Consider the following 26,586-nt stretch of genomic DNA (forward strand, 5'->3'; position numbering starts at 1 on the left):
CCCATACAGTTATCATGTTTGCTTTTGTGCACAAGTAATATTGTCTGTCTAGAAATCACAAATTCCCAAAGTACAGTATATCTGCTCGGAAACTACCATTACATTGTATTCCATAGCTGCTGTATTTATATATTACAATCTATCTTGTGATCACTTCTCAGTTGCACACATACTAGAAGCAGAGAGAGCTCAGTTTTGGCACTTTGCTAATGTTTACTAAATGTATCTGACAAAGGAATGTAAAAAAACCACACTAAAGTTATCACCTCTTCAGATGCGGCCAGGAGCTGCTCACTGAAGCAAGGAGCTTTCCACTGAAGAACAAAGTGCTGTGTTTAAAGGTAATATCCAGGCAGCCCTAAAAAATTCACTACAGCTCCGCTCTCAGCCACTGGCTCCCGGTCCCTGACTGTTCAGAGGCCGACCTCACCAGGTCGTCATCTACTGCGCCTGTGTGAGGGGCACTGTCAATCACTCGCACGTGGTGTGGTGTGTATTGCGCAGTAGTTCTGCGAGAGCCAGCGGCTGAGAGCAGAGCTGCAGTGGGGGACATATCAGCTGCTAGGGGCTGGAGGAAACCCCGGGTAAATAAATGTTATTTTTGGGGGGCTGCCTGGACATTCCCTATAAAGGGATGCTTGATGGAGGGTGCCATTGCGGACAGGAACGCGTAGACGCAGACACGTGGCCAGGCCTGTTGCTGAAAATGAAAGTACCTGGTGGTGGGGGACAGGAGGGTCCAATCAAGACTGCGAGGGCACAGGATGGTTGCCAGGGGCTGGTAGAAGCCCCAGGTGAGTAAAACTCATTTTTTTTCCAGACTTAAGTGTCACGTTAACTGTTTGAATGCTGTCCTGCTACATTTATTTTATGCTGTAAATAATCTTTTAGAGCAAAGAGGAAAAGCTGAATTTCAGACCACTTTAAGGCCAGAAACCCACTAGGAGCAATTTCTAATCGCTAGCGATTTGAAAAAGCTTTTGCTAATGCAATGCTGTGGGGGATTTTTATAAAATCACATCGCTCAAGAGGGATCACACCCATAGCATTACATTAGCAAGAGTTTTCAAATTGCAAAACGCTCAGAAAATCGCTCCTAGTCAGTTTCTGGCCTAACTGTCCGTCAGGGGCTCACAATCTAATCCTTACCAAAGTCATATGTCTGTGTCATGTAGTGTATGTATTGTAGTCTGGGTCCAATTTAGGGGAAATCCAGTTAACTTACCTGTATGTATTTAATAGCTTTGAGAATATGCATGGTTACACTTTTGGTTTAGGTGAGCTGTACAAGTAATAAAAAAAGATGATTACCAGTAATAACACTGCGTGTTTCACATTTACTTTGGATAATACTGGGACTTTTGAAATACTCGGCTACATTATGGCAATGATTTGGGACGGAGATGTTCGCACAGCATTTAATCTAGATATTCGCATTTGGCTGATTATGTGCTTTTGACGTGACAAACAACTGTTGAATGATTTAAATATTTTTTAGGGGATAAACTTAATTGTTGACGTAAAATATTCAATTTACTTGTCATGATAGTTTGGCAATAAAACAATTAAAACTAAACACACTTTTGACAAAAAAACAAAAAACAAAACAGAACACCATAAATAATAGTATTGAGTTAAAAATTTTCCTTACACGCCAATCCCAGCTTACATCATGAAGAGAAGCCCCTAGCTCTGGGCCAATTAACTGGCAACCAATGACTCTGGGCACATTTATTTCACTTACGGATTCAGTAGATATGCATGTTAGGAAAGATTTCTAGTCAGCACTGGCCAAGAAAAGTCAGTTCCCCTGCATGAACTTTTTGGTGATCTAAGAGAATGGCATTCTGGGTAAAATATTGTGAACAATTTTTTTTAAATGTTCATATAATAACAAGAAAAAGGCTCCGCCCTTTGGTGAAGGTGTAAATTCTCTATAGTCCAGGAATGAGATTGTCCTCTCGCCTCAGTGAGTCCTTCTGTGATGGTTGAGATTGTCCTTTCGCCTCAGTGAGTCCTTCGGTGACGGTTGAGACCAGCCTTCTGGGTGAAGCTCTTATCACACAGCAGACAAAGAAAAGGTTTCTCTCCTGTGTGAATTCTTCGGTGGTTTATCAGATTTGACTTTCGTGAGAAGCATTTCCCGCAGTCTGGACACATAAGCGGTTTCTCCCCTGTGTGAAGCATCTGGTGACGCAGAAGATTCCACTTTCGGCTAAAACTTTTCTTGCAGTAATAGCAGGAGAATGGCTTATCCCTTGTGTGGAGCCTTTGGTCTCTCTCAAGAATGGAATGCTCTGAATGCCAGAAAGGTATGTCGTCAACGTGAGTTCTGAGGTGGTTCACCAAGTCTCCTTTTGTTGTAAAAAAGTCCTCACACTCAGTACATGGAAAAAACTTTTCTACTGACTGACTGTCCTGATAGACGAATGCAGGTTCATTTCCATTAGAACACCATCCAGTTTCAGAAGAGTCCTCCGGATTAAAGAGATCAGGCTGTCTATACAAACTGGGAAGTTCAGAGTAGACATCCAGAGACTCTCTTGTGAAGTCATTTTCATCTGGTTCCCAGTCTGGATGTTCCTCTGAAGTATTCTTCACAAGGCGTTCATCTGCTGACATTAATACAAATATCTTAATTTAACGAATGCTCAATAAACTGCTTTTTTTTGTTAATGGTTTCTTAATGGTTCAAATGATAATAAAGGAGGCAAAAAAATTCTGTACATACGTGGACTGGGGCTGGAACATGGAAGGTGGTCAATAGGGATGGCAATGCTTAGGAGAACTGTTGGAGAAGCAAGTGATTAGTTTGATCAGCTGAAAGATTTGTAAGGTTCGGATTTGCTGTGATGACTTCCTGGTGACGCATGATCATGACCAGCGAATCAAGAGCCTTACAAATCTATCCATGAGTTTTCATAAGCGTTGCCATCCCTAGTGGTCAAGAAACTACATCTGAGCAGTCATAATACCTCAGGCTTGCTTTGTACAGTACTACCAAAGATACAACACAGGACTAAATCTATAGTTAAAAGCATGGAACTTTCTACCAAAAGTCCACTTTCCTTGATACCCATCTCTTGTTGTCCACTTGATGTGTGCCATCTCATTTTTTACTTTGCCTGTTTATCCCTACTTACTGATGTATGTAAATCTGGTCATATACTATTAGATGTTTTCAATTAGATTAGGCCTTAGATTTGATAAAGATACCTCAATTGATGTTTGATAAAAACATCAGTTGCATATTGTTTGATCGGGTCAGTTTAAAAAAAAATCAGTTTAAAATGGGGGTGGGGGTAGGGGAACATGAGCCAGAAGTTCAAAGGTAGCCTGGCGGCAACTTCATTTATACTGGTTCAAGGTGGTAGACCAGATAAAGGAGCGATATCAGGTACATACTGATCTAACATCTAACATATATCTAATAGTCTATGGCCGTTTGTAAAAAAAATGTTGTGCATTGCACATCTAAATGGGACAGCACAGTCAATACAGTAATATCGAGACCCAGCAGGAGAAAAGGTCCATCCCATAAAGGTTTACGGTGTGACAGTGTGATCGGTGGACACAAGTGGACAGTGGATAGCTTAGGATGAAACAGTGGTGGGTCAATAGCTGCCTAAAATGTCCTAGGTCAGGTTATATGTGGATTTAAACATGACGCCTGTGAAAACCCCCTTAGCATGTCTAAACTAGCTTTTCGCGCACAAAACTTCATGCGCGCACTGCACAGAGCGCAGGGCGCTCCGTGCGAAGTGCTCATTAAAGCTTATGGGACTTAGCGCGCGCATAGAACTTTGTGCACATAAAACTTTGGGCGCAAAATGTTGCGCGCGATCTGATTGAGAAATCCGGTGCTAACCTACTTGGCACCCTGGTTAGCACGTCTAAAGATTTTAGACGTGTTAAGTAGGTTAGCACTGCTTTGTGAATCAAGCCCGATGATGTCGATTCACTAAAGGTGCGTACACACGCACTACGGAAGCCAACGACGGGTCCGCCAGACCCTCTTGCTGGGTGGACATTCAGCAGACAGTAGTGCGTGTATACGCACTGTCGGCAGACTGATAAGGCTGAGCGGATCGTTCAGGAACAGCCTTATCAGTCCTGGACTACAAATATTACTCCTGGTGCACAAGTCATATATTGTGGCAAAAACTCCCCTTTGGGGAGGAGAACAAGGGCTGGATAATACTTCGCAACAAATTAGAACAACCAAGTTCTCTAAAAGCATAACATCTTTATTAAATTGTTATCAAAACCACCAACAATCCCCCCATGTAACCCACCCACTCCCCCCTAAAAAAGCCTATCTAGATATTGGAGCGCTCCTCACACACGCACACCACTCATGCATAGGGCACAATTCTGGCTCTGGCCTGGAAATTTAATCAATGATCCTATGGGACCTTCAAACACTGGGACCTCCAAACACTGTGCAGTGATGATGGGTAGAATCCATGCATCTAGCAAAGTTCCAGCAATTCTGCTTAAGCTGCGATGATAGTAACACTACATCCTTTAACATCTCAGTCCAAACTCTAGTTATTTGTACATCTGGGGCTCAAACACCTCCTTCAACATAACACCAACAACTTTGACTTGGAACCGCTGATACCGATATCTTCTTGTATACATCAACCAATGCATATACAGAGCGTCCTTTTTGGATTACATCCACGCTGCACAGCAGCACTCACCACCTCTTCTGTCCCTTTGAAGGAAACACTTTGCGTTCCAGGACTTGCGGCTGCGGCGTCCCGCAGCTCACTCTGCCCATACTTTGTAACCTCCGGGGTATATGCGGGATGTCATTGGGGTGCTTGATCCTTCTCTGGCCGGCCAGACAGCGTGCTACATGATGCAGCGAGCAATGCCGGGCAAAAACGCTCTCACTCTGTCGGCTTGGTGACCACGCCTGCATACGCGTTACGCCCACCTCATCACGTGGGCTTCGTCAGTGCAAGATGCTGTTAGTCTCGTCAAGGGGGCGTGCTACCAGTCTTTTTATCTTCACCATGGATACTCCCTCTCACCATGAGGCATACACCATTGGGCAAATATCGTTACGTAGTGACATCTCTTTTCCTTGTCTTGCTCAATTCAATGTTTACTTCATTGCTCCAATTCAACTTTCCTTGTAGGAGGACCCAACCTTTTGATATTGTATCAACACATAAGCGAGGATCTACGAGGATATTACATTACTTCATGATGTTTTTCTTTCTTTTGACATATCCTTCATTATGTTAATGTTGGAGTAATCAATCAATTACTTTGATATTACTAAAATTCACAGTAGCTTATCTAATCATACATACCATCCAATCAACCCTGATCCTATGTATACTTTCTTCCCCACATCGGATCAGGATATTTATTCCTATTTTTGGCCCAACTAATATGCCGGCACTGCTGGCATCATGTCAGTGATAACATCACATGCTCAATCTGGCAGAAATACAGCCAGGTTGAAATCTGTATTTAAACCTCCCGGGTACAGTGTCCCCAACGTGTATATCCAACGACTCTGTACCTGATATAATATTTTTTCATAATCTCCTCCCCTTAAACTTTGACTAGGCTTAATGATCCCCTTAAACCTAAGTAAATTGGGGTTACTATTATGAAATATAGCAAAATGAGTGCCCAATGGGCTATCCTCATTGGCTTCCTTTACATTAGCTACATGTTCCTCTAGTCGTTTCTTTAACATCCGACCAGTCATGCCAACATATTTTAGGCCACATGGACAGGTGATCATATATATTACTCCTACCGTGTTGCAATTTATAAACGTTCTTATGTCGTAACATCTATTCCCTTTAGCGTTTTGAAATGTTTTGGTTTTTTCTACTAATTTGCAATAAGTGCACCCCCCACACGGGTACATCCCTGCTGGGATTGGGCCCATGAAGCCCCTACCCTCATTACCTGTCCTTTTGGGTCTGGAGTACACTTCAGTTTTCACTAGAGTGTCCTTCAGATTTGGGGCCCTTCGGGCTGTCATTGCAGGATATGACCCTACTATTTTTGCAAGAGCAGGGTCCCTCTCTAATACATGCCAATGCTTATTAAGTATCCCTCTGAGTTGTGGCCAGTGGGATCCATACCTCGTTATCAGGCGTACTCTGTCATCGATTTTTTGTTTTCTCCTCTTTTTTAGAGAGGTTTCTCGATCTAGCTTCAGGGCTCTATCTTTTGCCTTTTCTAGAACTCGATCCGGGTACCCCCGTTTCTGAAATCTACACAGTAGTGCGTGTATACGCACTGTCGGCAGACTGATAAGGCTGAGCGGATCGTTCAGGAACAGCCTTATCAGTCCGCCAACAGTGCGTACAACCGCACTACTGTCTGCTGAAAGTCTGCCCAGCGGGAGGGTCTGACGGACCCGTCGTTGGCTTCCATAGTGCGTGTGTACGCACCTTAAGTTGCGCTGCTGTAGCTTAATGACAGCAGCAAATATTATAATCCCCTGTGCACAATATGCAGCCATAGCGTGCGCTGTTAAATTACACTGGGCTCAGATAGTTTAACTCCTTCCCGACTGCCTAATGCCGATAGGCGTCAGGAAGGTGGCAGCCCCAGGACCGCGTAACTCCAACTGGCATCAAGTCCTGGTGCAGGGTTTTGCAGGAGATAGCGCGCGCCGATGTGCTCTGTCATCAGTCTACCAGCGGCAATCACCACTAGGAGACTGTTAGACAGCGAAACCGCCATCTATTTAGATTGTACAGCGCTGCGATCTATGGCAGTGCTGTACTGGGGACAGCCGTGTCACTTGGCTGTCCCCTACAGAGGCTCAAAAGCGATCGGCTCTCATAGGCTGTTGCCTATGACAGCCGATCGCTGTCATTGGCTGGCGAGGGGAGGGAGGGAGGGGGATAGTGAAAAAAATATATAATATATAAATATAAAATATTGTACTTCGAAGCTACTGGACCTGCCGACCTCTGGGTGGGTTCAGTGTAGTGGTCGGTAAGTATAACGAAGCGCTCTTTAAACTATCTGAGGCGAGTGTAATTTAACAGCGCACGCTATGGCTGCATAGCATGCACAGGGGATTATAACACTCCCTGCTGTCATTAAGCTGTGCTGCTGTAGCAGCGCAGCTTAGTGAAACAACCTCGATGTTGAGTGTCCAAAAGATTTTGGGAGGGGTGTCCGGAGGAAGGGAAAGGCATGTGAGAAACCCTGTGCCTGGGAGTGGGTAGGGACACATTTGGTGGATGAGTAAAGAAGAACAATAGCAGTATGAAGGATTGGATTGGATGGTATAATGTACAGAGCAGACTGAAGAGAACTTTGTAGGAAAGTGAATCCTGTATATGATAGGCAACTAATAGAGGAACTGACTGATAAGAGCAGTGTCTGAGGCTGACAGAGAAGAGCAGTCTCTGAGGCTGGCAAAGAAGCGCAATGTCTAAGGCTGACAGAGAAGAGCAGTGTCTGAGGCTAACAGAGAAGAGCAGTATCTGAGGCTGACTGATAAGAGCAGTGTCTGAGGCTGACAGAGAAGAGCGGTGTCTGAGGCTGACAGAGAGGAGCAGTGTCTGAGGCTGACAGAGAAGAGCAATGTCTGAGGCTGACAGAGAAGAGCAGTGTCTGAGGCTGACAGAGAAGAGCAGTGTCTGAGGCTGACAAAGAAGAGCAGTGTCTGAGGCTGACAAAGAAGAGCAGTGTCTGAGGCTGACAGAGAAGAGCAGTGTCTGAGGCTGACAGAGAAGAGCAATGTCTGAGGCTGACAGAGAAGAGCAGTGTCTGAGGCTGACAGAGAAGAGCAGTGTCTGAGGCTGACAAAGAAGAGCAGTGTCTGAGTCTGATAGAGAAAAGTAGTGTCTGAGGCTGATAGAGAAGAGCAATGTCTGAGGCTGACAGAGAAGAGCAATGTCTGAGGCTGACAGAGAGGAGCAGTGTCTGAGGCTGACAGAGAAGAGCAATGTCTGAGGCTGACAGAGAAGAGCAGTGTCTGAGGCTGACAGAGAAGAGCAATGTCTGAGGCTGACAGAGAAGAGCAATGTCTGATGCTGACAGAGAAGAGCAATGTCTGAGGCTGACAACGAAGAGCAGTGTCTGAGGCTGACAGAGAAGAGCAATGTCTGAGGCTGACAGAGAGGAGCAGTGTCTGAGGCTGACAGAGAGGAGCAGTGCCTGAGGCTGACAGAGAAGAGCAATGTCTGAGGCTGACAGAGAGGAGCAGTGTCTGAGGCTGACAGAGAAGAGCAGTGTCTGAGGCTGACAGAGAAGAGCAGTGTCTGAGGCTGACAGAGAAGAGCAGTGTCTGAGGCTGACAGAGAAAAGCAGTGTCTGACAGAGGCGTAGCTAGGGTTTTCAGCGCCCGGGGACAAAGACTATTAATGCGCCCCCTAAGGTGAAGGGTCGTGACCAAATGTGGGCGTGGTTATGGGTGCTCCACATTTGGTCACGCCCCTTCAAATGTACATGGAGGTTAGCAGGCTCACGCTCACCCACCCTCCCTCAGTATGTACCTTCCAGCATGTTCCAAGACAAATGCAGCAATCATGAGCCCCACCCATCAAGACAAATTCCGCACTCATGAGCAAACATGAGGCCCCCAACATGACCAACTCAGCAATCATGAGGCCCCCAACAAGACAAATTTAGCAATCCTGAGGCCCCCAACAAGACAAATTCAGCAATCATGAGGCCCCTAACAAGACAAATTCAGCAATCATGAGGCCCCTAACAAGACAAATTCAGCGATCTTGAGGCCCCCTACAAATCATGAGGCACCCAACAAGACAAATTCAGTAACCGTGAGGCCCCCAACAAGACAAATTCAGCAGTCATGAGGCACATAAATAGACAGCATTTCACATAAATAGGCAGAATGTCCCCTTAATATGGTAGAAACCTCTCACCTGGCAGCAGTTCCCCAAAATACACTCAATCTGACAGCAGTGCTTCCCCAAAAATAGGTAGCCCCAGGTCTATAGGTGTCCCCAGAATAGGTGGCCAGCAGTATAGATGTCCCCAGAACAGGTAGCCAGGGGTAGAGATATCCACAGAACAGGTAGCCAGGGGTATATGTGCCCAGTATATGTAGGCAGGGGTATGTGTCCCCAGTATATGTAGCCAGAGGTATATGTGCCCAGTATATGTAGCCAGGGGTATATATGCCCAGTATATGTAGCCAGGGGTATATGTACCCAGTATATGTAGTTAGGGGTATATGTGCCCAGTATATGTAGGCAGGGGTATATGTGCCCAGAGTAGGTAGCCAGGGGTATATGTGCCCAGAGTAGGTAGCCAGGGGTATATGTGCCCAGAGTAGGTAGCCAGGGGTATATGCCCAGTATATGTAGTTAGGGGTATATGTGCCCAATATATGTAGGCAGGGGTATATGTGCCCAGAGTAGGTAGCCAGGGGTATATGTGCCCAGAGTAGGTAGCCAGGGGTATATGTGCCCTGAGTAGGTAGCCAGGGGTATATGTGCCCTGAGTAGGTAGCCAGGGGTATATGCCCAGTATATGTAGGCAGGGGTATATGTGCCCAGAGTAGGTAGCCAGGGGTATATGTGCCCAGAGTAGGTAGCCAGGGGTATATGCCCAGTATATGTAGTTAGGGTTATATGTGCCCAATATATGTAGGCAGGGGTATATGTGCCCAGAGTAGGTAGCCAGGGGTATATGTGCCCAGAGTAGGTAGCCAGGGGTATATGTGCCCAGAGTAGGTAGCCAGGGGTATATGTGCCCAGAGTAGGTAGCCAGGGGTATATGTGCCCTGAGTAGGTAGCCAGGGGTATATGTGCCCAGAGTAGGTAGCCAGGGGTATATGTGCCCAGAGTAGGTAGCCAGGGGTATATGCCCAGTATATGTAGTTAGGGGTATATGTGTCCAATATATGTAGGCAGGGTTATATGTGCCCAGAGTAGGTAGCCAGGGGTATATGTGCCCAGAGTAGGTAGCCAGGGGTATATGTGCCCAGAGTAGGTAGCCAGGGGTATATGTGCCCAATATATGCAGGCAGGGGTATATGTGCCCAGAGTAGGTAGCCAGGGGTATATGTGCCCAATATATGTAGGCAGGGGTATATGTGCCCAGAGTAGGTAGCCAGGGGTATATGTGCCCAGAGTAGGTAGCCAGGGGTATATGTGCCCAGAGTAGGTAGCCAGGGCTATATGCCCAGTATATGTAGGCAGGGGTATATGTGCCCAGAGTAGGTAGCCAGGTCAGGTGTCCCCCTCCCCAGCAGGAGGGGAGCAGTGCAGAGAAGAGGAAGAGCTGCTCTCCCTTCCTCGCTGTCCTCTCCAATGTCCGGTTGGCTGGCAGCGGCGGGCGGAACTTACCTCCGTCTTTCGCAGCGCCGGATGGATCTGCCACTACTCTGGTCTGGTCCAGACCAGAGCAGCGGCTGCGCACCCGAACTTCCGGCCGGCGCTGGAGCGAGACGGAGGTGAGTTCCGCCCGCCGCTGCCAGCCACCCGGATATTGGAGGGGACAGCGAGGAAGGGAGAGCACCTAAGGTGAGGGAAGGAGGGGGGAGATGGCCCCCCTTCCCCACCGTCCGCACAGCTCTCCCTCTTCTCTGCGCTGCTCCCCTCCGCCGCAAACCCCCCCCCCCCCAAAAAAAACCCGCAGCTCAGCCAGGCGGAGGGCGCCCTTGGCGACCAGGCGCCCCGGGGCACTTGTCCTACCCCGACCCCCCCTAGCTCCGCGCCTGGTGTCTGAGGCTGACAGAGAAGAGCAGTGTCTGAGGCTGACAGAGAAGAGCAGTGTCTGAGGCTGATAGAGAAGAGCAATGTCTGAGGCTGACAGAGAAGAGCAGTGTCTGAGGCTGACAGAGAAGAGCAATGTCTGAGGCTGACAGAGAAGAGCAATGTCTGAGGCTGACAGAGAAAAGCAGTGTCTGAGGCTGACAGAGAAGAGCAATGTCTGATGCTAACAGAGAAGAGCAATGTCTGAGGCTGACAGAGAAGAGCAGTGTCTGAGGCTGACAGAGAAGAGCAATGTCTGAGGCTGACAGAGAGGAGCAATGTCTAAGGCTGACAGAGAAGAGCAGTGTCTGAGGCTGACAGAGAAGAGCAGTGTCTGAGGCTGACAGAGAAGAGCAATGTCTGAGGCTGACAAAGAAGAGCAGTGTCTGAGGCTGACAGAGAAGAGCAGTGTCTGAGGCTGACAGAGAAGAGCAGTGTCTGAGGCTGGCAAAGAAGAGCAGTGTCTAAGGCTGACAAAGAAGAGCAGTGTCTGAGGCTGACAGAGAGGAGCAATGTCTGAGGCTGACAGAGAAGAGCAGTGTCTGAGGCTGACAGAGAAGAGCAGTGTCTGAGGCTGACAGAGAAGAGCAGTGTCTGAGGCTGACAGAGAAGAGCAGTGTCTGAGGCTGACAGAGAAGAGCAGTGTCTGATGCTTACAGAGAAGAGCGGTGTCTGAGGCTGACAGAGAAAAGCAGTGTCTGAGGCTGACAGAGAAGATCAATGTCTAATGCTGACAGAGAAGAGCAATGTCTGAGGCTGACAGAGAAGAGCAGTGTCTGAGGCTGACAGAGAAGAGCAATGTCTGAGGCTGACAGAGAGGAGCAGTGTCTGAGGCTGACAGAGAGGAGCAGTGCCTGAGGCTGACAGAGAAGAGCAATGTCTGAGGCTGACAGAGAGGAGCAGTGTCTGAGGCTGACAGAGAAGAGCAGTGTCTGAGGCTGACAGAGAAGAGCAGTGTCTGAGGCTGACAGAGAAGAGCAGTGTCTGAGGCTGACAGAGAAAAGCAGTGTCTGAGGCTGACAGAGAAGAGCAGTGTCTGAGGCTGACAAAGAAGAGCAGTGTCTGAGGCTGATAGAGAAAAGTAGTGTCTGAGGCTGATAGAGAAGAGCAATGTCTGAGGCTGACAGAGAGGAGCAGTGTCTGAGGCTGACAGAGAAGAGCAATGTCTGAGGCTGACAGAGAAGAGCAGTGTCTGAGGCTGACAGAGAAGAGCAATGTCTGAGGCTGGCAGAGAAGAGCAGTGTCTGAGGCTGACAAAGAAGAGCAGTGTCTGAGGCTGATAGAGAAGAGCGGTGTCTGAGGCTGACAGAGAAGAGCAATGTCTGAGGCTGGCAGAGAAGAGCAGTGTCTGAGGCTGATAGAGAAGAGCAGTGTCTGAGGCTGACAGAGAAGAGCAGTGTCTGAGGCTGACAGAGAAGAGCAGTGTCTGAGGCTGACAGAGAAGAGCAGTATCTGAGGCTGAAAGAGAAGAGCAGTGTCTGAGGCTGATAGAGAAGAGCAGTGTCTGAGGCTGACAGAGAAGAGCAGTGTCTGAGGCTGACAGAGAAGAACAGTGCCTGAGGCTGATAGAGAAGAGCAATGTCTGAGGCTGACAGAGAAGAGCAGTGTCTGAGGCTGACAGAGAAGAGCAGTGTCTGAGGCTGACAGAGAAGAGCAGTGTCTGAGGCTGACAGAGAAGAGCAGTGTCTGAGGCTGATAGAGAAAAGTAGTGTCTGAGGCTGACAGAGAAGAGCAATGTCTGATGCTGACAGAGAAGAGCAATGTCTGAGGCTGACAGAGAAGAGCAGTGTCTGAGGCTGACAGAGAAGAGCAATGTCTGAGGCTGACAGAGAGGAGCAATGTCTGAGGCTGACAGAGAAGAGCAGTGTCTGAGGCTGACAGAGAAGAGCAGTGTCTGAGGCTGACAGAGAAGAGCAATGTCTGAGGCTGACAAAGAAGAGCAGTGTCTGAGGCTGACAGAGAAGAGCAGTGTCTGAGGCTGACAGAGAAGAGCAGTGTCTGAGGCTGGCAAAGAAGAGCAGTGTCTAAGGCTGACAAAGAAGAGCAGTGTCTGAGGCTGACAGAGAGGAGCAATGTCTGAGGCTGACAGAGAAGAGCAGTGTCTGAGGCTGACAGAGAAGAGCAGTGTCTGAGGCTGACAGAGAAGATCAGTGTCTGAGGCTGACAGAGAAGAGCAGTGTCTGAGGCTGACAGAGAAGAGGAGTGTCGGAGTCTGACAGAGAAGAGCGGTGTCTGAGGCTGACAGAGAAAAGCAGTGTCTGAGGCTGACAGAGAAAAGCAGTGTCTGAGGCTGACAGAGAAGATCAATGTCTAATGCTGACAGAGAAGAGCAATGTCTGAGGCTGACAGAGAAGAGCAGTGTCTGAGGCTGACAGAGAAGAGCAATGTCTGAGGCTGACAGAGAAGAGCAATGTCTGAGGCTGACAGAGAGGAGCAGTGTCTGAGGCTGACAGAGAGGAGCAGTGCCTGAGGCTGGACAGAGAAGAGCAATGTCTGAGGCTGACAGAGAGGAGCAGTGTCTGAGGCTGAAAGAGAAGAGCAGTGTCTGAGGCTGACAGAGAAAAGCAGTGTCTGAGGCTGACGGAGAAGAGCAGTGTCTGAGGCTGACAAAGAAGAGCAGTGTCTGAGGCTGATAGAGAAAAGTAGTGTCTGAGGCTGACAGAGAGGAGCAGTGTCTGAGGCTGACAGAGAAGAGCAATGTCTGAGGCTGACAGAGAAGAGCAGTGTCTGAGGCTGACAGAGAAGAGCAGTGTCTGAGGCTGGCAGAGAAGAGCAGTGTCTGAGGCTGACAAAGAAGAGCAGTGTCTGAGGCTGATAGAGAAGAGCGGTGTCTGAGGCTGACAGAGAAGAGCAATGTCTGAGGCTGGCAGAGAAGAGCAGTGTCTGAGGCTGACAAAGAAGAGCAGTGTCTGAGGCTGACAGAGAAGAGCAGTGTCTGAGGCTGACAGAGAAGAGCAGTGTCTGAGGCTGACAGAGAAGAGCAGTATCTGAGGCTGACAGAGAAGAGCAGTGTCTGAGGCTGAAAGAGAAGAGCAGTGTCTGAGGCTGATAGAGAAGAGCAGTGTCTGAGGCTGACAGAGAAGAGCAGTGTCTGAGGCTGACAGAGAAGAGCAGTGCCTGAGGCTGATAGAGAAGAGCAATGTCTGAGGCTGACAGAGAAGAGCAGTGTCTGAGGCTGACAGAGAAGAGCAATGTCTGAGGCTGACAGAGAAGAGCAATGTCTGAGGCTGACAGAGAAAAGCAGTGTCTGAGGCTGACAGAGAAGAGCAATGTCTGATGCTGACAGAGAAGAGCAATGTCTGAGGCTGACAGAGAAGAGCAGTGTATGAGGCTGACAGAGAAGAGCAATGTCTGAGGCTGACAGAGAGGAGCAATGTCTGAGGCTGACAGAGAGGAGCAGTGTCTGAGGCTGACAGAGAAGAGCAGTGTCTGAGGCTGACAGAGAAGAGCAGTGTCTGAGGCTGACAGAGAAGAGCAGTGTCTGAGGCTGACAGAGAAGAGCAGTGTCTGAGGCTGACAGAGAAGAGCAGTGTCTGAGGCTGACAGAGAAGAGCAGTGTCTGAGGCTGACAGAGAAGAGCAGTGTCTGAGGCTGACAGAGAAGAGCAGTATCTGAGGCTGACAGAGAAGAGCAGTGTCTGAGGCTGAAAGAGAAGAGCAGTGTCTGAGGCTGATAGAGAAGAGCAGTGTCTGAGGCTGACAGAGAAGAGCAGTGTCTGAGGCTGACAGAGAAGAGCAGTGCCTGAGGCTGATAGAGAAGAGCAATGTCTGAGGCTGACAGAGAAGAGCAGTGTCTGAGGCTGACAGAGAAGAGCAATGTCTGAGGCTGACAGAGAAGAGCAATGTCTGAGGCTGACAGAGAAAAGCAGTGTCTGAGGCTGACAGAGAAGAGCAATGTCTGATGCTGACAGAGAAGAGCAATGTCTGAGGCTGACAGAGAAGAGCAGTGTATGAGGCTGACAGAGAAGAGCAATGTCTGAGGCTGACAGAGAGGAGCAATGTCTGAGGCTGACAGAGAAGAGCAGTGTATGAGGCTGACAGAGAAGAGCAATGTCTGAGGCTGACAGAGAGGAGCAGTGTCTGAGGCTGACAGAGAAGAGCAGTGTCTGAGGCTGACAGAGAAGAGCAGTGTCTGAGGCTGACAGAGAAGAGCAGTGTCTGAGGCTGACAGAGAAGAGCAGTGTCTGAGGCTGACAGAGAAGAGCAGTGTCTGAGGCTGACAGAGAAGAGCAGTGTCTGAGGCTGACAGAGAAGAGCAGTGTCTGAGGCTGACAGAGAAGTTTAGTGTCTGAAGAGCAAGAAGAAAAGCTAATTGGCTAAGTAACAAAACTCTGGTTGGACATGGACAGGACTGATGGATCAGTTAATTGGTAGATCACAGCGCTTCTTTACCCCATTTTTAAAGTGAACCTCCAGACTAAAAATTGACTCAGCAGCACTGGAAAGGCCTGGTGTTTCTTTAACTGTTTCACAGCATCAGAACTTTTTTTTCTCTTATACAAGCCTCATTTTTAGCTGCACAGAAAAAAACTGCACAGGCATTTTTTCCCCTAATGCTGTGCAAAGCATGATGGGATTTCTGATGTTGTTGTTCTCGTTCTGCTGTTTTGGTGCATTTTTTTTTTTTTTTTACATTTTGAATTTGACATTTGAAGCCTAGTGTGTGCAGCTGGGAGGGGTGATCAGGACACAGGACAGTTGGAACTGTGTCTCATGCTCCCTGTCACTTCCTTTCAACCAAAAAGATGGCTGCCCCCATGACAAAGATGGCAGCCCCCATGAATCACAAACATTTGCCTGTTCTTTTAACCACTTGCCGACCACACGCTTATACCGTGCGTCGGCAAAGTGGCAGCTGCAGGCTAATTAATCAGGAAGCAGCCGCTCGCGCGAGCGGCTGCTTCCTGTCAATTCACGGCGGGGGGCTCCGTGAATAGCCTGCGGGCCGCCGATGGCGGCTCGCAGGCTAAATGTAAACACAAGCGGAAATAATCCGCTTTGCTTACATTTGTACGGCGCTGCTGCGCAGCAGCGCCGTAAGGCAGATCGGCGATCCCCGGCCAATTAGCGGCCGGGGATCGCCTCCATGTGACAGGGGACGTCCTGTCACTGGCTGCACAGGACGGATAGCGTCCTTTGCAGCCTCGATCGCCGGGGGGTGGCAGCAGGTAGGAGAGGGAGGGGGGAATTTCGCCGCGGAGGGGGGCTTTGAGGTGCCCCCCCCCCCGCAACACCCAGCAGGCAGAAGAGATCAGACCCCCCCAGCACATCATCCCCATAGGGGGGGAAAAAGGGGGGCAATCTGATCTCTCTGCCTGCTACCTGATCTGTGCTGGGGGCTGCAGAGCCCACCCAGCACAGATCAGTAAAAACAGCGCTGGTCCTTAAGGGGGGGTAAAGGGTGGGTCATCAAGTGGTTAAAATGGGGTGGGTAAGAGATTATATTACCTATCTATTCTAATTAACATAACTAATGTAACTTAATGACAGTATGTTTGTTTAGGCTGAAGTTCCCCTTTAACTTCACTCTGAAGGATGGGCTACAGCTCCACAGCAAACTACATTATCTGGAGCATCTTCTCTTCACTAGAGAAGTATCTACTTCCAGCCACATAGTAAGACACCTCTCCTCTAAAGGTCCTCCTCCGAATGGCAGAGGTTGCCCTACTCATCATGCTTCTGTAGCCTGCAGGCTCCTAATGTCCTAATTTGAAAAACAACCCATGATCCTCACTGCAGAGAACAGATACTGGAGCTTGTTAATCTTCTGGGTATGTCTAACATAAAGTATCTATGGTTTATAACTCATCGGCCCTCAATCACAGAGCTAAAGGCGATAAATGCCTTCATGAAAATTCCACCCACCAGACACTTTCAAGACCATCGGCAAATGTGGGGGGGGGGGGGGGGGAATTACAGCTGCCCATAATCCCCCCTCAGACCAGGATCGGTGCATTGTCTGGGGAGAGGCACAAGTTGGGACACCAGAATGTCTGCAGGCATCCTGCGGCTCACAGCACTGCCCCCTTTCTTTGCCTGCAACAGTTGACTTTGGATGTAGCAACAGAGTGTGTACAGAGCATGGGGCAGCAGTGTGTGTACAGAGCATGGAGCAGCAGCGTGTGTACACAGCATGGAGCAGCAGCGTGTGTACACAGCATGGAGCAGCAGCGTGCGTACAGAGCATGGGGCAGCAGCGTGTGTACAGAGCATGGGGCAGCAGCGTGTGTACAGAGCATGGGGCCAGCAGCGTGTGTACAGAGCATGGGGCAGCAGCGTGTGTACAGAGCATGGGGCAACAGCGTGTGTACAGAGCATGGGGCAGCAGCGTGTGTACAGAATATGGAGCAGCAGCGTGTGTACAGAGCATGGAGCAGCAGCGTGTGTACAGAGCATGGAGCAGCAGCGTGTGTACAGAACATGGAGCAGCAGCGTGTGTACAGAACATGGAGCAGCAGCGTGTGTACACAGCATGGAGCAGCAGCGTGTGTACACAGCATGGAGCAGCAGCGTGTGTACAGGGCATGGGTCAGCAGCGTGAGGACAGAGCATGGGGCAGCAGCGTGTGTACAGAGCATGGGGCAGCAGCGTGTGTACAGAGCATGGAGCAGCAGCGTGTATACAGAGCATGGAGCAGCAGCGTGTGTACAGAGCATGGAGCAGCAGTGTGTGTACAGAACATGAAGCAACAGCGTGTGTACAGAGCATGGAGCAGCAGTGTGTGTACAGAGCATGAAGCAACCGCGTGTGTACAGAGCATGGAGCAGCAGCGCATGTACAGAGCATGAAGCAGCAGCGTGTGTACAGAGCATGAAGCAGCAGTGTGTGTACAGAGCATGGAGCAGCTCTGGGGAACTTACCAGGTCAGGTATGAGCACAGCCCTGTGCCCTGCTGTGTGAATGCTTCACTTTCCCCTTCATTACCAATGTCAGCAGTCCTGATTATTATCTGTATCCAAACTGCCCCTGATCCGTTGCCGGTCGGTCGGACGGGAAATTGCATTGTGTGTCCCCAGCATGATGTCCTATTATTGTACTGTATTGTGTGTGGCTGAGGGAGACCTTTCAGGAATCCCCTCCTTGAAAATCCTGGGTTTGTTCCTTGAAGACTTTCCACATCAAGGCTCCAGTCAACATTTAAGAGTGTAATTTAAAAGCCATGAAAAACAGGGCAACATCACGCAGCGATCAGACTTTGGGTTTGCTCACCTGGTACATTCTGTAGAGAGGTTTCCTGCTTATGATTGCTGATGACATACACTTCTTCTTTTTCCATGTCTTCATCAGTTATTTCTACTTTAATATCAATCACATCTTCACCCTGAAAAACTCACAACAACACCAGAAATCAAAAGGACTGAAGCTTTTGGAGTTCACTCAAACAATGTGTTTGGTGAGATCATCAGTTCCACCTACATGATAACGCTGAGGGATGGTGCGGTCTTCCCATGTACAATCCCAGGAGTAAAGAGGACCTGTACCTGCCTCTGGTGGGGTTCTGCAGCTGGATTCATCTGTAGAAAACAGACACACTTACTGAAAAGGGAGAAGAGGAGATTGTTGAAGAGACTGAAGAAAGAAGACCTGCGCCATCAGCTTTCCTCCTTCCTGAATAGCAACAGAACGCATTTCTAGCCTGCAAGCTAGTGACACGTCTGTACAGTAATAGAACATGTGTACGCACCCTCAAGACTGGTAAACACAATGCAATTTCCAATTAGATTAATGGGTTAAATTGATCATTTACGGCATGTCCGATCTGCTCTGGCTAAAGTACGGGATTGATTTTCAGATCAGTATTGCACAAAACCAATCCCATTCTCGATTGGAAGCAGATCAGACATGCCGGAAGTGATCAAGTGTGTGGGGGATGTGACAGGAAATTGCATCGTGTATACCAGTCTTTAGGGCTTGATTCACTAAAGCGTGCTAACGCAGCACACCTAAAAGCTTTGCACGTGCCATCTAGGGTGCTAAGTAGTTTGCACGGCAAAGCTGTTACTGATCGCGTGCTATTTTAGAGTGCAAAATTAGCCGCTTTGTGTGCAAAGTATACTTAGCACGCAAAGCAGCTGATTTTGCACTCAAAGTGTTGCGCGCAAAACTTCTGCGCTCATATTAGCACGTGCAAAGCCAGTTTGCACGTGCTAAGTGGCTTTTCACTGATGTGTTAACACTTAGCACAGTTTTGTGAATCAAGCCCTTAGGGCTCGTTTCCACTCTAGCGAATCCGCATGCGGGCACTGCATGCGGATTCGCATACTTAATGTTAGTGGATGGGGCTGTTTCCACGTGTGCGGTGGCGGCGGCGTTTTTCGGTGCGGGGAAAATCTGCACGACAGGGTCGTGCAGATTCGCGTGCGGCAGGAATGCGGGCGAATCGCCGCTAATGTATTCAATAGGGAAATCGCATGCGGCTTTGTCATGCGGATTTCCCCGCGATTTCGCATGCGATTTCGCATGAAAGCCAATGGAACTTAACACAGGCAGTGACATGGTTAAATTCGCATGGCTCCTTGCCATGAGAAATCGCGGGTAAATCTGCATGCGGAAACGCAGCCGCATGCGATTTCTTCAGCGGTGGAATCCAGGCGATTCCGCACCGCTACAGTGGAAACGAGCCCTTAGTGTTTACTACTGACCGGTGCTGATCTCTGAAGAGATTTCCTCCTCCTCACATGGCTCATCACCGCTCACGTATGCCTCTACTAGCTCCTTTTTAAATTCTGATTTCGTTGCAGTTTTATCTTCACCCTAAAATAAGATCACAATACAGAAGAATACTAGTTTATATGCTCCACACAACTGCTCTATAGATAATACAACATGGTATGACATTTGCTGTTTGGTGAGATCCTCAGTTTTATCAACCTGATCATGATTAAGACTGTTGTTATCTTCCTGTGGACAATCCTGGGAATAAAGTGGACTTGTACATCTCTCTGGTGGCTTTCTGTTACTGGATCCATCTGTAGGAAATACACACAGAGTGATTACACTGTTTCTGTTTCTATCAGATTATGGGGTATTAGGTGAACCCATCGAACTGCTCTCTTTTGTCACACAAAATGAAAGACCCCTCTTACCCGATGATGTAAAGAAAGGATGGCTCTCCAAAATGACATCTTCATAGAGGTCTTTGTGTTTTTCTATATACTGCCACTCCTCCATGGAGAAATAGACAGAGACATCCTGACTCCTTATAGGAACCTGATACACAGAATGGTACAGTCACCATCCAGACACATCTCTTGTGTTACTGGATATTTGTCCCATAATTCCTAGCACTGCTCACCTCTCCTGTCAGCAGCTCAATCATTTTGTTGGTGACTTGTACAATCTTCTTGTTTCTCTTAAGTGTCAAGAAAGGAGGTAGTGAATCATGGGACTTATTCTCTATGGGTCTATACATCTACGAAATGAGATATAATAAAAAAAATCACTTTGGAAGAAGACAAACTTATAATTCCTCTCATAATTCAGAAAGTTTTGTGTTTTATTAACTTAGATAAGGATATTGTTTTGGGACATTCATAGCCCTTAGTGTCTGTCTCCTGTATTACATTAAACAGGCACCTGGGGACACGGAAGGGAAGATAACAAAGCAGCCAGTGGGGAATAGCAGAGACTGGGACACCACGCAGCAGACCGGTGAGAATCACACACCCTGGGGCAGAAGGGTCTGGGATTTTTCCTAAGTTTTCTCCTAGGAGATAATGGGCTTGATTCACTAAGACAAATAGCATGCCTTATCAGAGCTAACACGCCTTATCAGAGTTAACACATCTTATCAGAGTTGACATGCCTTATCAGAGTAGCATAGCGAGCGCTACAAACTTATGCCTGCTAATTGGCAATGACGAGAGCTCCATTTGTCTTTCCCTAAACCCCTGCGGGTCCAATCACTTTAAAGGACATTATGCCCACACTTTGATTGGCCCAATAGGCTTCCTGTCACTTGACAGGAAACTTGACAGGCAGCCTATTGGGCCAATCAAAATGCGGGGATAATCTTGTTGAAAGTAATTGGACCCGCATGGGGTCAGGGCAGGACAAGTGGAGCTCTTGTCATTGCCAATTAGCAGCCATAAGTTACGCTACTCTGATAAGGCATGTTAACTCTGATAAGGCAGGCTAATTGTTATAAGAAATCAACCCCAATTTCTCATCTTCTGTTTTAAAGAACTTTTAGCAGTTTGCAACTGAAAACGTACTAAGTAGATGAAAAGTAGTGTCAGAATTATGTTAAAGGCATTTTACTGATAAGATGTGAAAATATCACTCAGGAGAAAACATAAAAGAAAAAATAAATTGCATATGGCCCTCTGTGTTTAATTAGCAGAGATAAAAGTTTTACATCACATGACACTCCCAGAATCCTTCTCACCTGTAGTGGACCTGAACTCAGAACTTCCTCTCTGCTCTAAAAGATAAGTTAGGCCCAGTGCACACCGAGCGGTTTTTGGAGCGATCCGCCGGCCGCATCCGCCTGGAAAAATGCTTGGCTAATGTATTGCAATGGGATGGTGCACACCGGCGGTTTGAGGTTTTTGCCAAGCCGCAAACGCGCCTCCTGCTGCGCGTTTGCGGTTTGCTAAAAAACCTCAAACCGCCGGTGTGCACCACACATTGAAATACAATAGCCAAGCGTTTTCACTGGCTGATGCGGCTGGTGGATCGCATACAAAATCCGCTTGGTGTGCACCCGGCCAAATATCTGCTCTCTGCTCCCAAAACCGCTAGCGTTTTGACGATCTGCTAGCGGTTTTGGTGTGCACTGGGCCTAACAGTACAATAATCTTTAAAGAAAAACATTTCTTTGTTACAGCTAATACAAATCCTGCAATAAATCTGTAGTGTGTCTACTTCCTGCTTTCATGGAAGAAGACATAGGGTTAACATTCTATGTTTACAAATTAGTTGCTCTGCCAAGAAAGCCAGCTGACACAGCTGAGAGATCAAATTACAGTTGCGATTAGTTACAGATGAGGGGAATTAGTGTTAGAGATTTAACATTATTACCATTATACCATTGCAGTATAGTAAATCGACCACAAGATGTCACTGTGTGTAAATTGTGATGATGATCTTTATGGGATTGTTATTTCCTGTATTCTCTATGATCCTCTCTGTTTTAAGTAAGCTGCATTTCCTGATGTTAGTGTATGATATATCTCTGCATGTTTTTCTTCAGTAAAGAAACTTGTTATACTGGGTGCCAATCTGTGTGTACCACTCTGCTCCATCAATTAGACAGGCTAAAACTCTATAAATACATACAGGGTGCATTTCTCGGTTTTCCTTCTGTCCAGTGTAAGAATTCAGGTTCATTTTAAGTAGCAGAGATAGACGTGACCAGCCCAGAATTCTCCTCACCTGCGTACCTATTAAAAAGCCGCTGGGAGACTTGGGTGCAGGATACAGCCAGTATATGGCTTACCCTGCTCCTGCACAAGTCCCGGGAAGCATTAATTACTAGGTGGGGAATAATGCAGCGATTGCTGGCGGGCGAATTACAGTGTTTTAAAAATAACTTCAGCTCCATCTTCTTACGGCGCCAAAGTTACTCAGTGTGTGCCGCTATAGCAGTAATTCCTATTACGGCCTATGGTGGCGCAAGCTGCGCCCAAACCTCCTGTGCTGGATTTCCAGTGTTCGCCTCACCTCTCCAGTCATGTTTGTGTTTTACCAGCAGTGATGGGGTGATGTCATGTGACACGCTCAAAATCCTCCTCACCTTTCCCGTCAGCAAGTAGATGATCTCCAAAGCTAGCTGTACAATGCTTTCAGCCATCTGACTCTGCTCCTTGTCCATTTTTGAGACCTGAGCTTTGTGACTGGCACCCTCTTCTCTAGGAACATCGAGTAAAGACAAAGAGGAAAAGACAACAAGTTAATGGGAAAAGTATTTTCCTAAAACAACAGACACTCATACATGTGGCATCCTCAGAATCCAAAGACTCATATTTATACAGTATATAATTGGTTACTTACACTTACTGAGGTCCCACCTAAACGCTACTGCCAATCCTCAAATTTAAAGTGTTTGGACAGTTTGTAAAATGAGTTGGACATCTGCTCCTTTACCCCCCCCCCCCCCCCTGCTCCAGACATGAAATGGCGCCTATTAACCACTTTTATTGATGTAAAATATACCCCAAAGTACTGATCATGTGACCTGTGACCAGCTTTTTAAAATCCCATAAGCTAGCAGAGTTATTTTCTGGCTTCAAGTATCACCTTTACACTGATGACACCCAACTCTAACGTTCTGCTCCTGACGTCTTTTACACTTGGACATTGCGTTAGAGGGGATGTTAAGGTCGCATAACGTCCCCTAACGCAACGCATGGCGGTGGTAAAGGAGGACGCTACATAGAGCCGCGTTATGCGGCTCTTGATGCGTCCGTGATGCGTAATTTTTGACGCATGCGCCGGTGGAGACCATGTGATCGGAACACTCCGCATCACGTGGTCCCGCCAGCCAATCGTCGCACAAAGCGGCCGCTCCAGGAAGTAAACACTGCACGTCACACAGTGCAGTGAATATTAATTAGCCATGTGGCTAGGGGCACTAGCGGACTCTCCCCTCCTCCTCTAACATAACTGAGCATGTGCAAGCAGTCCATCGCAGCTAAAACTGCATATAACGCACAGCATGCTGCACTTTCCTAGAACGGCACTGTGAACAGTGCATTGATTTTTCATTACTGTGAGTTGGGCTGCGTTACAGGCTGCACTAACGTGCCCCTGCAACGTCCCACTCTGATAGCAGCCTAAAGCAAACCTGAAGCGAGAATAAAATAATGAATTGTATGTGTAGTACAGCTAAGACATCAAACATTAGTAGCAAAGAACAGAGTCTCATATTGTTTCCAGTACGGGAAGAGTTAAAACACTTCAGTTGTTATCTATGAAAAAGAGCTTCTATGAGCTCTTCGACCCAATGGGTTGAATACAGTCCTGTTTTCTGAAGCACTTAAAGAGCAAAGAAACAGTCAGAGACAGCTTGAGATAAGTGTTTGCTGCAGGAAGGTTCAAAGGGTCATTATTTCTGCTTTGTTATATAGCTTAAAAGTCAGAGTGTGATGTTAAAACTGCACCTGTAACAGTATGATGCAATGTTATAAAAAAAAAAAAAAAAAAGCTATATAACTGAAAATAAAAGTATGAGACTTTTTTTTGGTAGTAATGTTCTATTCATTATCCATACCACACATACAATTCATTATATCATAAGGTTTTTTTCGCTTTCGGTTTCCTTTAACACCTTTCCCAAATACCTCAATGCCCTCACCCCCTTTATGTCCTTCTGCATCCTGAAACTAAACAGAACTTGTGATTTTTCTGTCCTCTGAACCAATAGCCCTTGCTCAAATAAAAAATTAAGCAAAGCCTCTGCAATGGGGACATAGAAGCATTATTATCGCCAAAATGCTTTCTTAAACTGGGTCTCAGTAGAAACTACTTTGAGGCCCAGTGCACACCAAAACCAATAGCAGATGCTCAAAATGCTAGAGGTTTTTGGAGCAGATTTCAGAGCAATTCTAGGCACATTTAGGGCTGGGGCACACCGAGCGGCTTGTTTGAGCGTTTCTGCAGCCGCTTGCGGCTGCGTATACGCTTGGTCAATGTATCTCAATGGGGTGGTTCACACCAGAGCGGGAGGCGGTTTGCAGAAACGCATACTCTCGGGGTGAGGCATTTTTTGGATTGCGGAGGCGTTTCTGCCTCCAATGTTAAGTATAGGAAAAGCACAAACCGCTCTGAAAAACGGCAGTTCAGAGCGGTTTTGCAGACGTTTTTGTTACAGAAGCTGTTCAGTAACAGCTTTACTGTAACAATATATGAAATCTACTACACCAAAAACGCTTCACAAGACCTCAAAATGCTAGCTGAAACGCTACAGAAAAATAAAAAAAAGCGTTTCAAAATCTGCTAGCATTTTGCGGATCTGCTAGCGGGTTTTGGTGTGCACCAGGGCTTTGAGAGGTTTTCTAAACATGTCTTGCGTTTTTGGGAGCGTTTTTGTGTAGTAGATTACAAATATTGTTACAGTAAAAGCTGTTACTGAACAGCTTCTGTTACAAAAACGCCTGGAAAACCGCTCTGATCTAGCGTTTTCCAGAGTGGTTTGGGCTTTTCCTATACTTTACATTGAGGCAGAAACGCTTGTGCAAACCGCAAAAGTGCTGCAGGAGCCACGTTTGCGGTTTGCTAAAAACCTCAAACCACTGGTGTGCATCCAATTGAAATACATTAGCCAAGCGTTTTCACAGGCGGAAGCGGTTTGGAAAACGCTACAAAAACCGCCCGGTATGCACCAGGCCTAATTTCTCTATGAATCTGCCATAACTTGGATAAATCCAAACCTTAAACATAGCAAACTTTATTTAGTCATGGCCACTTGTGAAAATGCTGGTAAAACATAACAAAAATATCTGTTAAAAACTTCACATTAATCACAGCCTTTTTATCACACGGTATTGTACAATGTACAGTAAGTAAGATCAAGGCTGATGTGAGTGGGATTTAGCAATGCAGCTCTAGTCTAGTTTAGGGAACCCAGCAGGAAACCTCGTAGGGAACAGTTCTCCAATCACAGCAACCGCTACAGTGTTGTGATTGGCCGAATAGTGTGGGCATTGTTTACTACAACCTTTCTGAAACCTAGCTGTTCGAGATGGTGCCTTCCATCCAATCATGTTAGCAGAATTTCCCTGTGAGGTTTCCCGGTGGATCCCCCAAACTAGACTAGTATCGGTGATGTTACTGTATCTGCATTCCAACTTTTTAGTTATTTTTTTCTCTACAACGTACATTGACTCCCCTGGATTGGATCAAAACTTTGTCTAGAGCTAAACAGCCACGAAAAGGTCAATGATCGATACTTGACAACTGATGAACTAATCAGCTGTCAGGTAATTAATAATTTGTTTGTGACAATAATTTGCTTTAGCGCTCCTGGTCTGCCCAAGGAATTTTGCTTCCCCTGGAGAAAAATTGCTCCAATTTCAGAATCAACACTCATTCCTACTAAGATTACAAATATTTAATCTCACACTATATCAGGGTATGAAGTGGCAACTACCCACACCTCAACACAGCAATGATATATTTAGATGCATCTGAAATTACACAAGGCACCAGATAGATATCAATAGAATAGCACAGGATAAATGTGGCTCCAGTCCAGTTTATTATTAAACATTATTTTTCAATTATAAATGTGAACCTTGCGTTCAACAGGGTAAACTCCCAGCTCAACCAACTATCTATCATAATAACAATAATAATATATGAAAACTCTGTATCATAATAACAATAATAATATATGAAAAATCTGTATCATAATAATGATAATATATAAAAACACACACATGCATAGGTAAGATGAAAACTGACATAGCAAATAAGCAGTAATGCACAGCCCTGATCCACTCCATATATCACATGATTGATAAGCTGACCTTTCTGAGCTTCTGTTACATCTGGTCCTCGCAATGGCCAGATACAGACGAGGAATTAGGGTATAATTAATATTATCTAATTTCTACAAGTACTACCTACTGCCAGTTACAGCACTGACATCTCTTCGGATCAGCTTTGGCTGCAGTTATGGGACTTCCGGTGTTTGCGTTCCAAGACTCTATGAATGTGCGTTCCAGCTGAGATTTGCTGAAGCAAACTAGAAGACTAATGGAATGCAAAGGAAGAGCGCGATATTGTGGAATGTGGAGTATGCAGATTGCAGAAGTATTTCTGGAGGGGAGGGTGATCTGGCAAGACACTTGATGATGAGTGCAGCGCTTTCGGGGTTGAGCGTCCCAGCAGCGGTGGAACGCAAAACCCGGAAGTAGGAG

General features: G+C 47.0%; 1 protein-coding gene across 1 annotated transcript; it reads right to left on the reverse strand.

Moving 5' to 3' along the window:
- Positions 1-1,716: 1,716 nt before the first annotated feature.
- On the reverse strand, positions 1,717-26,521 carry LOC137534579 (oocyte zinc finger protein XlCOF8.4-like). Its single transcript, XM_068256143.1, has 10 exons — positions 26,294-26,521; positions 22,461-22,575; positions 20,019-20,135; positions 19,810-19,933; positions 19,595-19,692; positions 19,366-19,477; positions 18,140-18,237; positions 17,933-18,044; positions 2,732-2,788; positions 1,717-2,615 (listed from the first exon to the last, which is right to left on the reverse strand). Exons 2-10 carry the CDS (start codon positions 22,536-22,538, stop codon positions 2,008-2,010), a joined length of 1,404 nt encoding a protein of 467 aa, XP_068112244.1. The 5' UTR covers positions 22,539-22,575; positions 26,294-26,521; the 3' UTR covers positions 1,717-2,007.
- Positions 26,522-26,586: the final 65 nt, after the last annotated feature.

This window comes from Hyperolius riggenbachi, chromosome 10 (assembly GCF_040937935.1).
Source record: "Hyperolius riggenbachi isolate aHypRig1 chromosome 10, aHypRig1.pri, whole genome shotgun sequence".
In the NCBI taxonomy this organism is placed as follows: domain Eukaryota; kingdom Metazoa; phylum Chordata; class Amphibia; order Anura; family Hyperoliidae; genus Hyperolius; species Hyperolius riggenbachi.

What these genes read in the sequence shown, in the direction of transcription:
- LOC137534579 (XM_068256143.1), bottom strand. Translation starts at nt 22,538, where the DNA reads ATGGACAAGGAGCAGAGTCAGATGGCTGAAAGCATTGTACAGCTAGCT. An exon ending in TCTACTTGCTGACGGGAAAG is followed by an intron (nt 20,136 to 22,460) that starts GTGAGGAGGATT and finishes CTCATTTCGTAG; the next exon opens with ATGTATAGACCCATAGAGAA. An exon ending in TTGAGCTGCTGACAGGAGAG is followed by an intron (nt 19,934 to 20,018) that starts GTGAGCAGTGCT and finishes TCTGTGTATCAG; the next exon opens with GTTCCTATAAGGAGTCAGGA.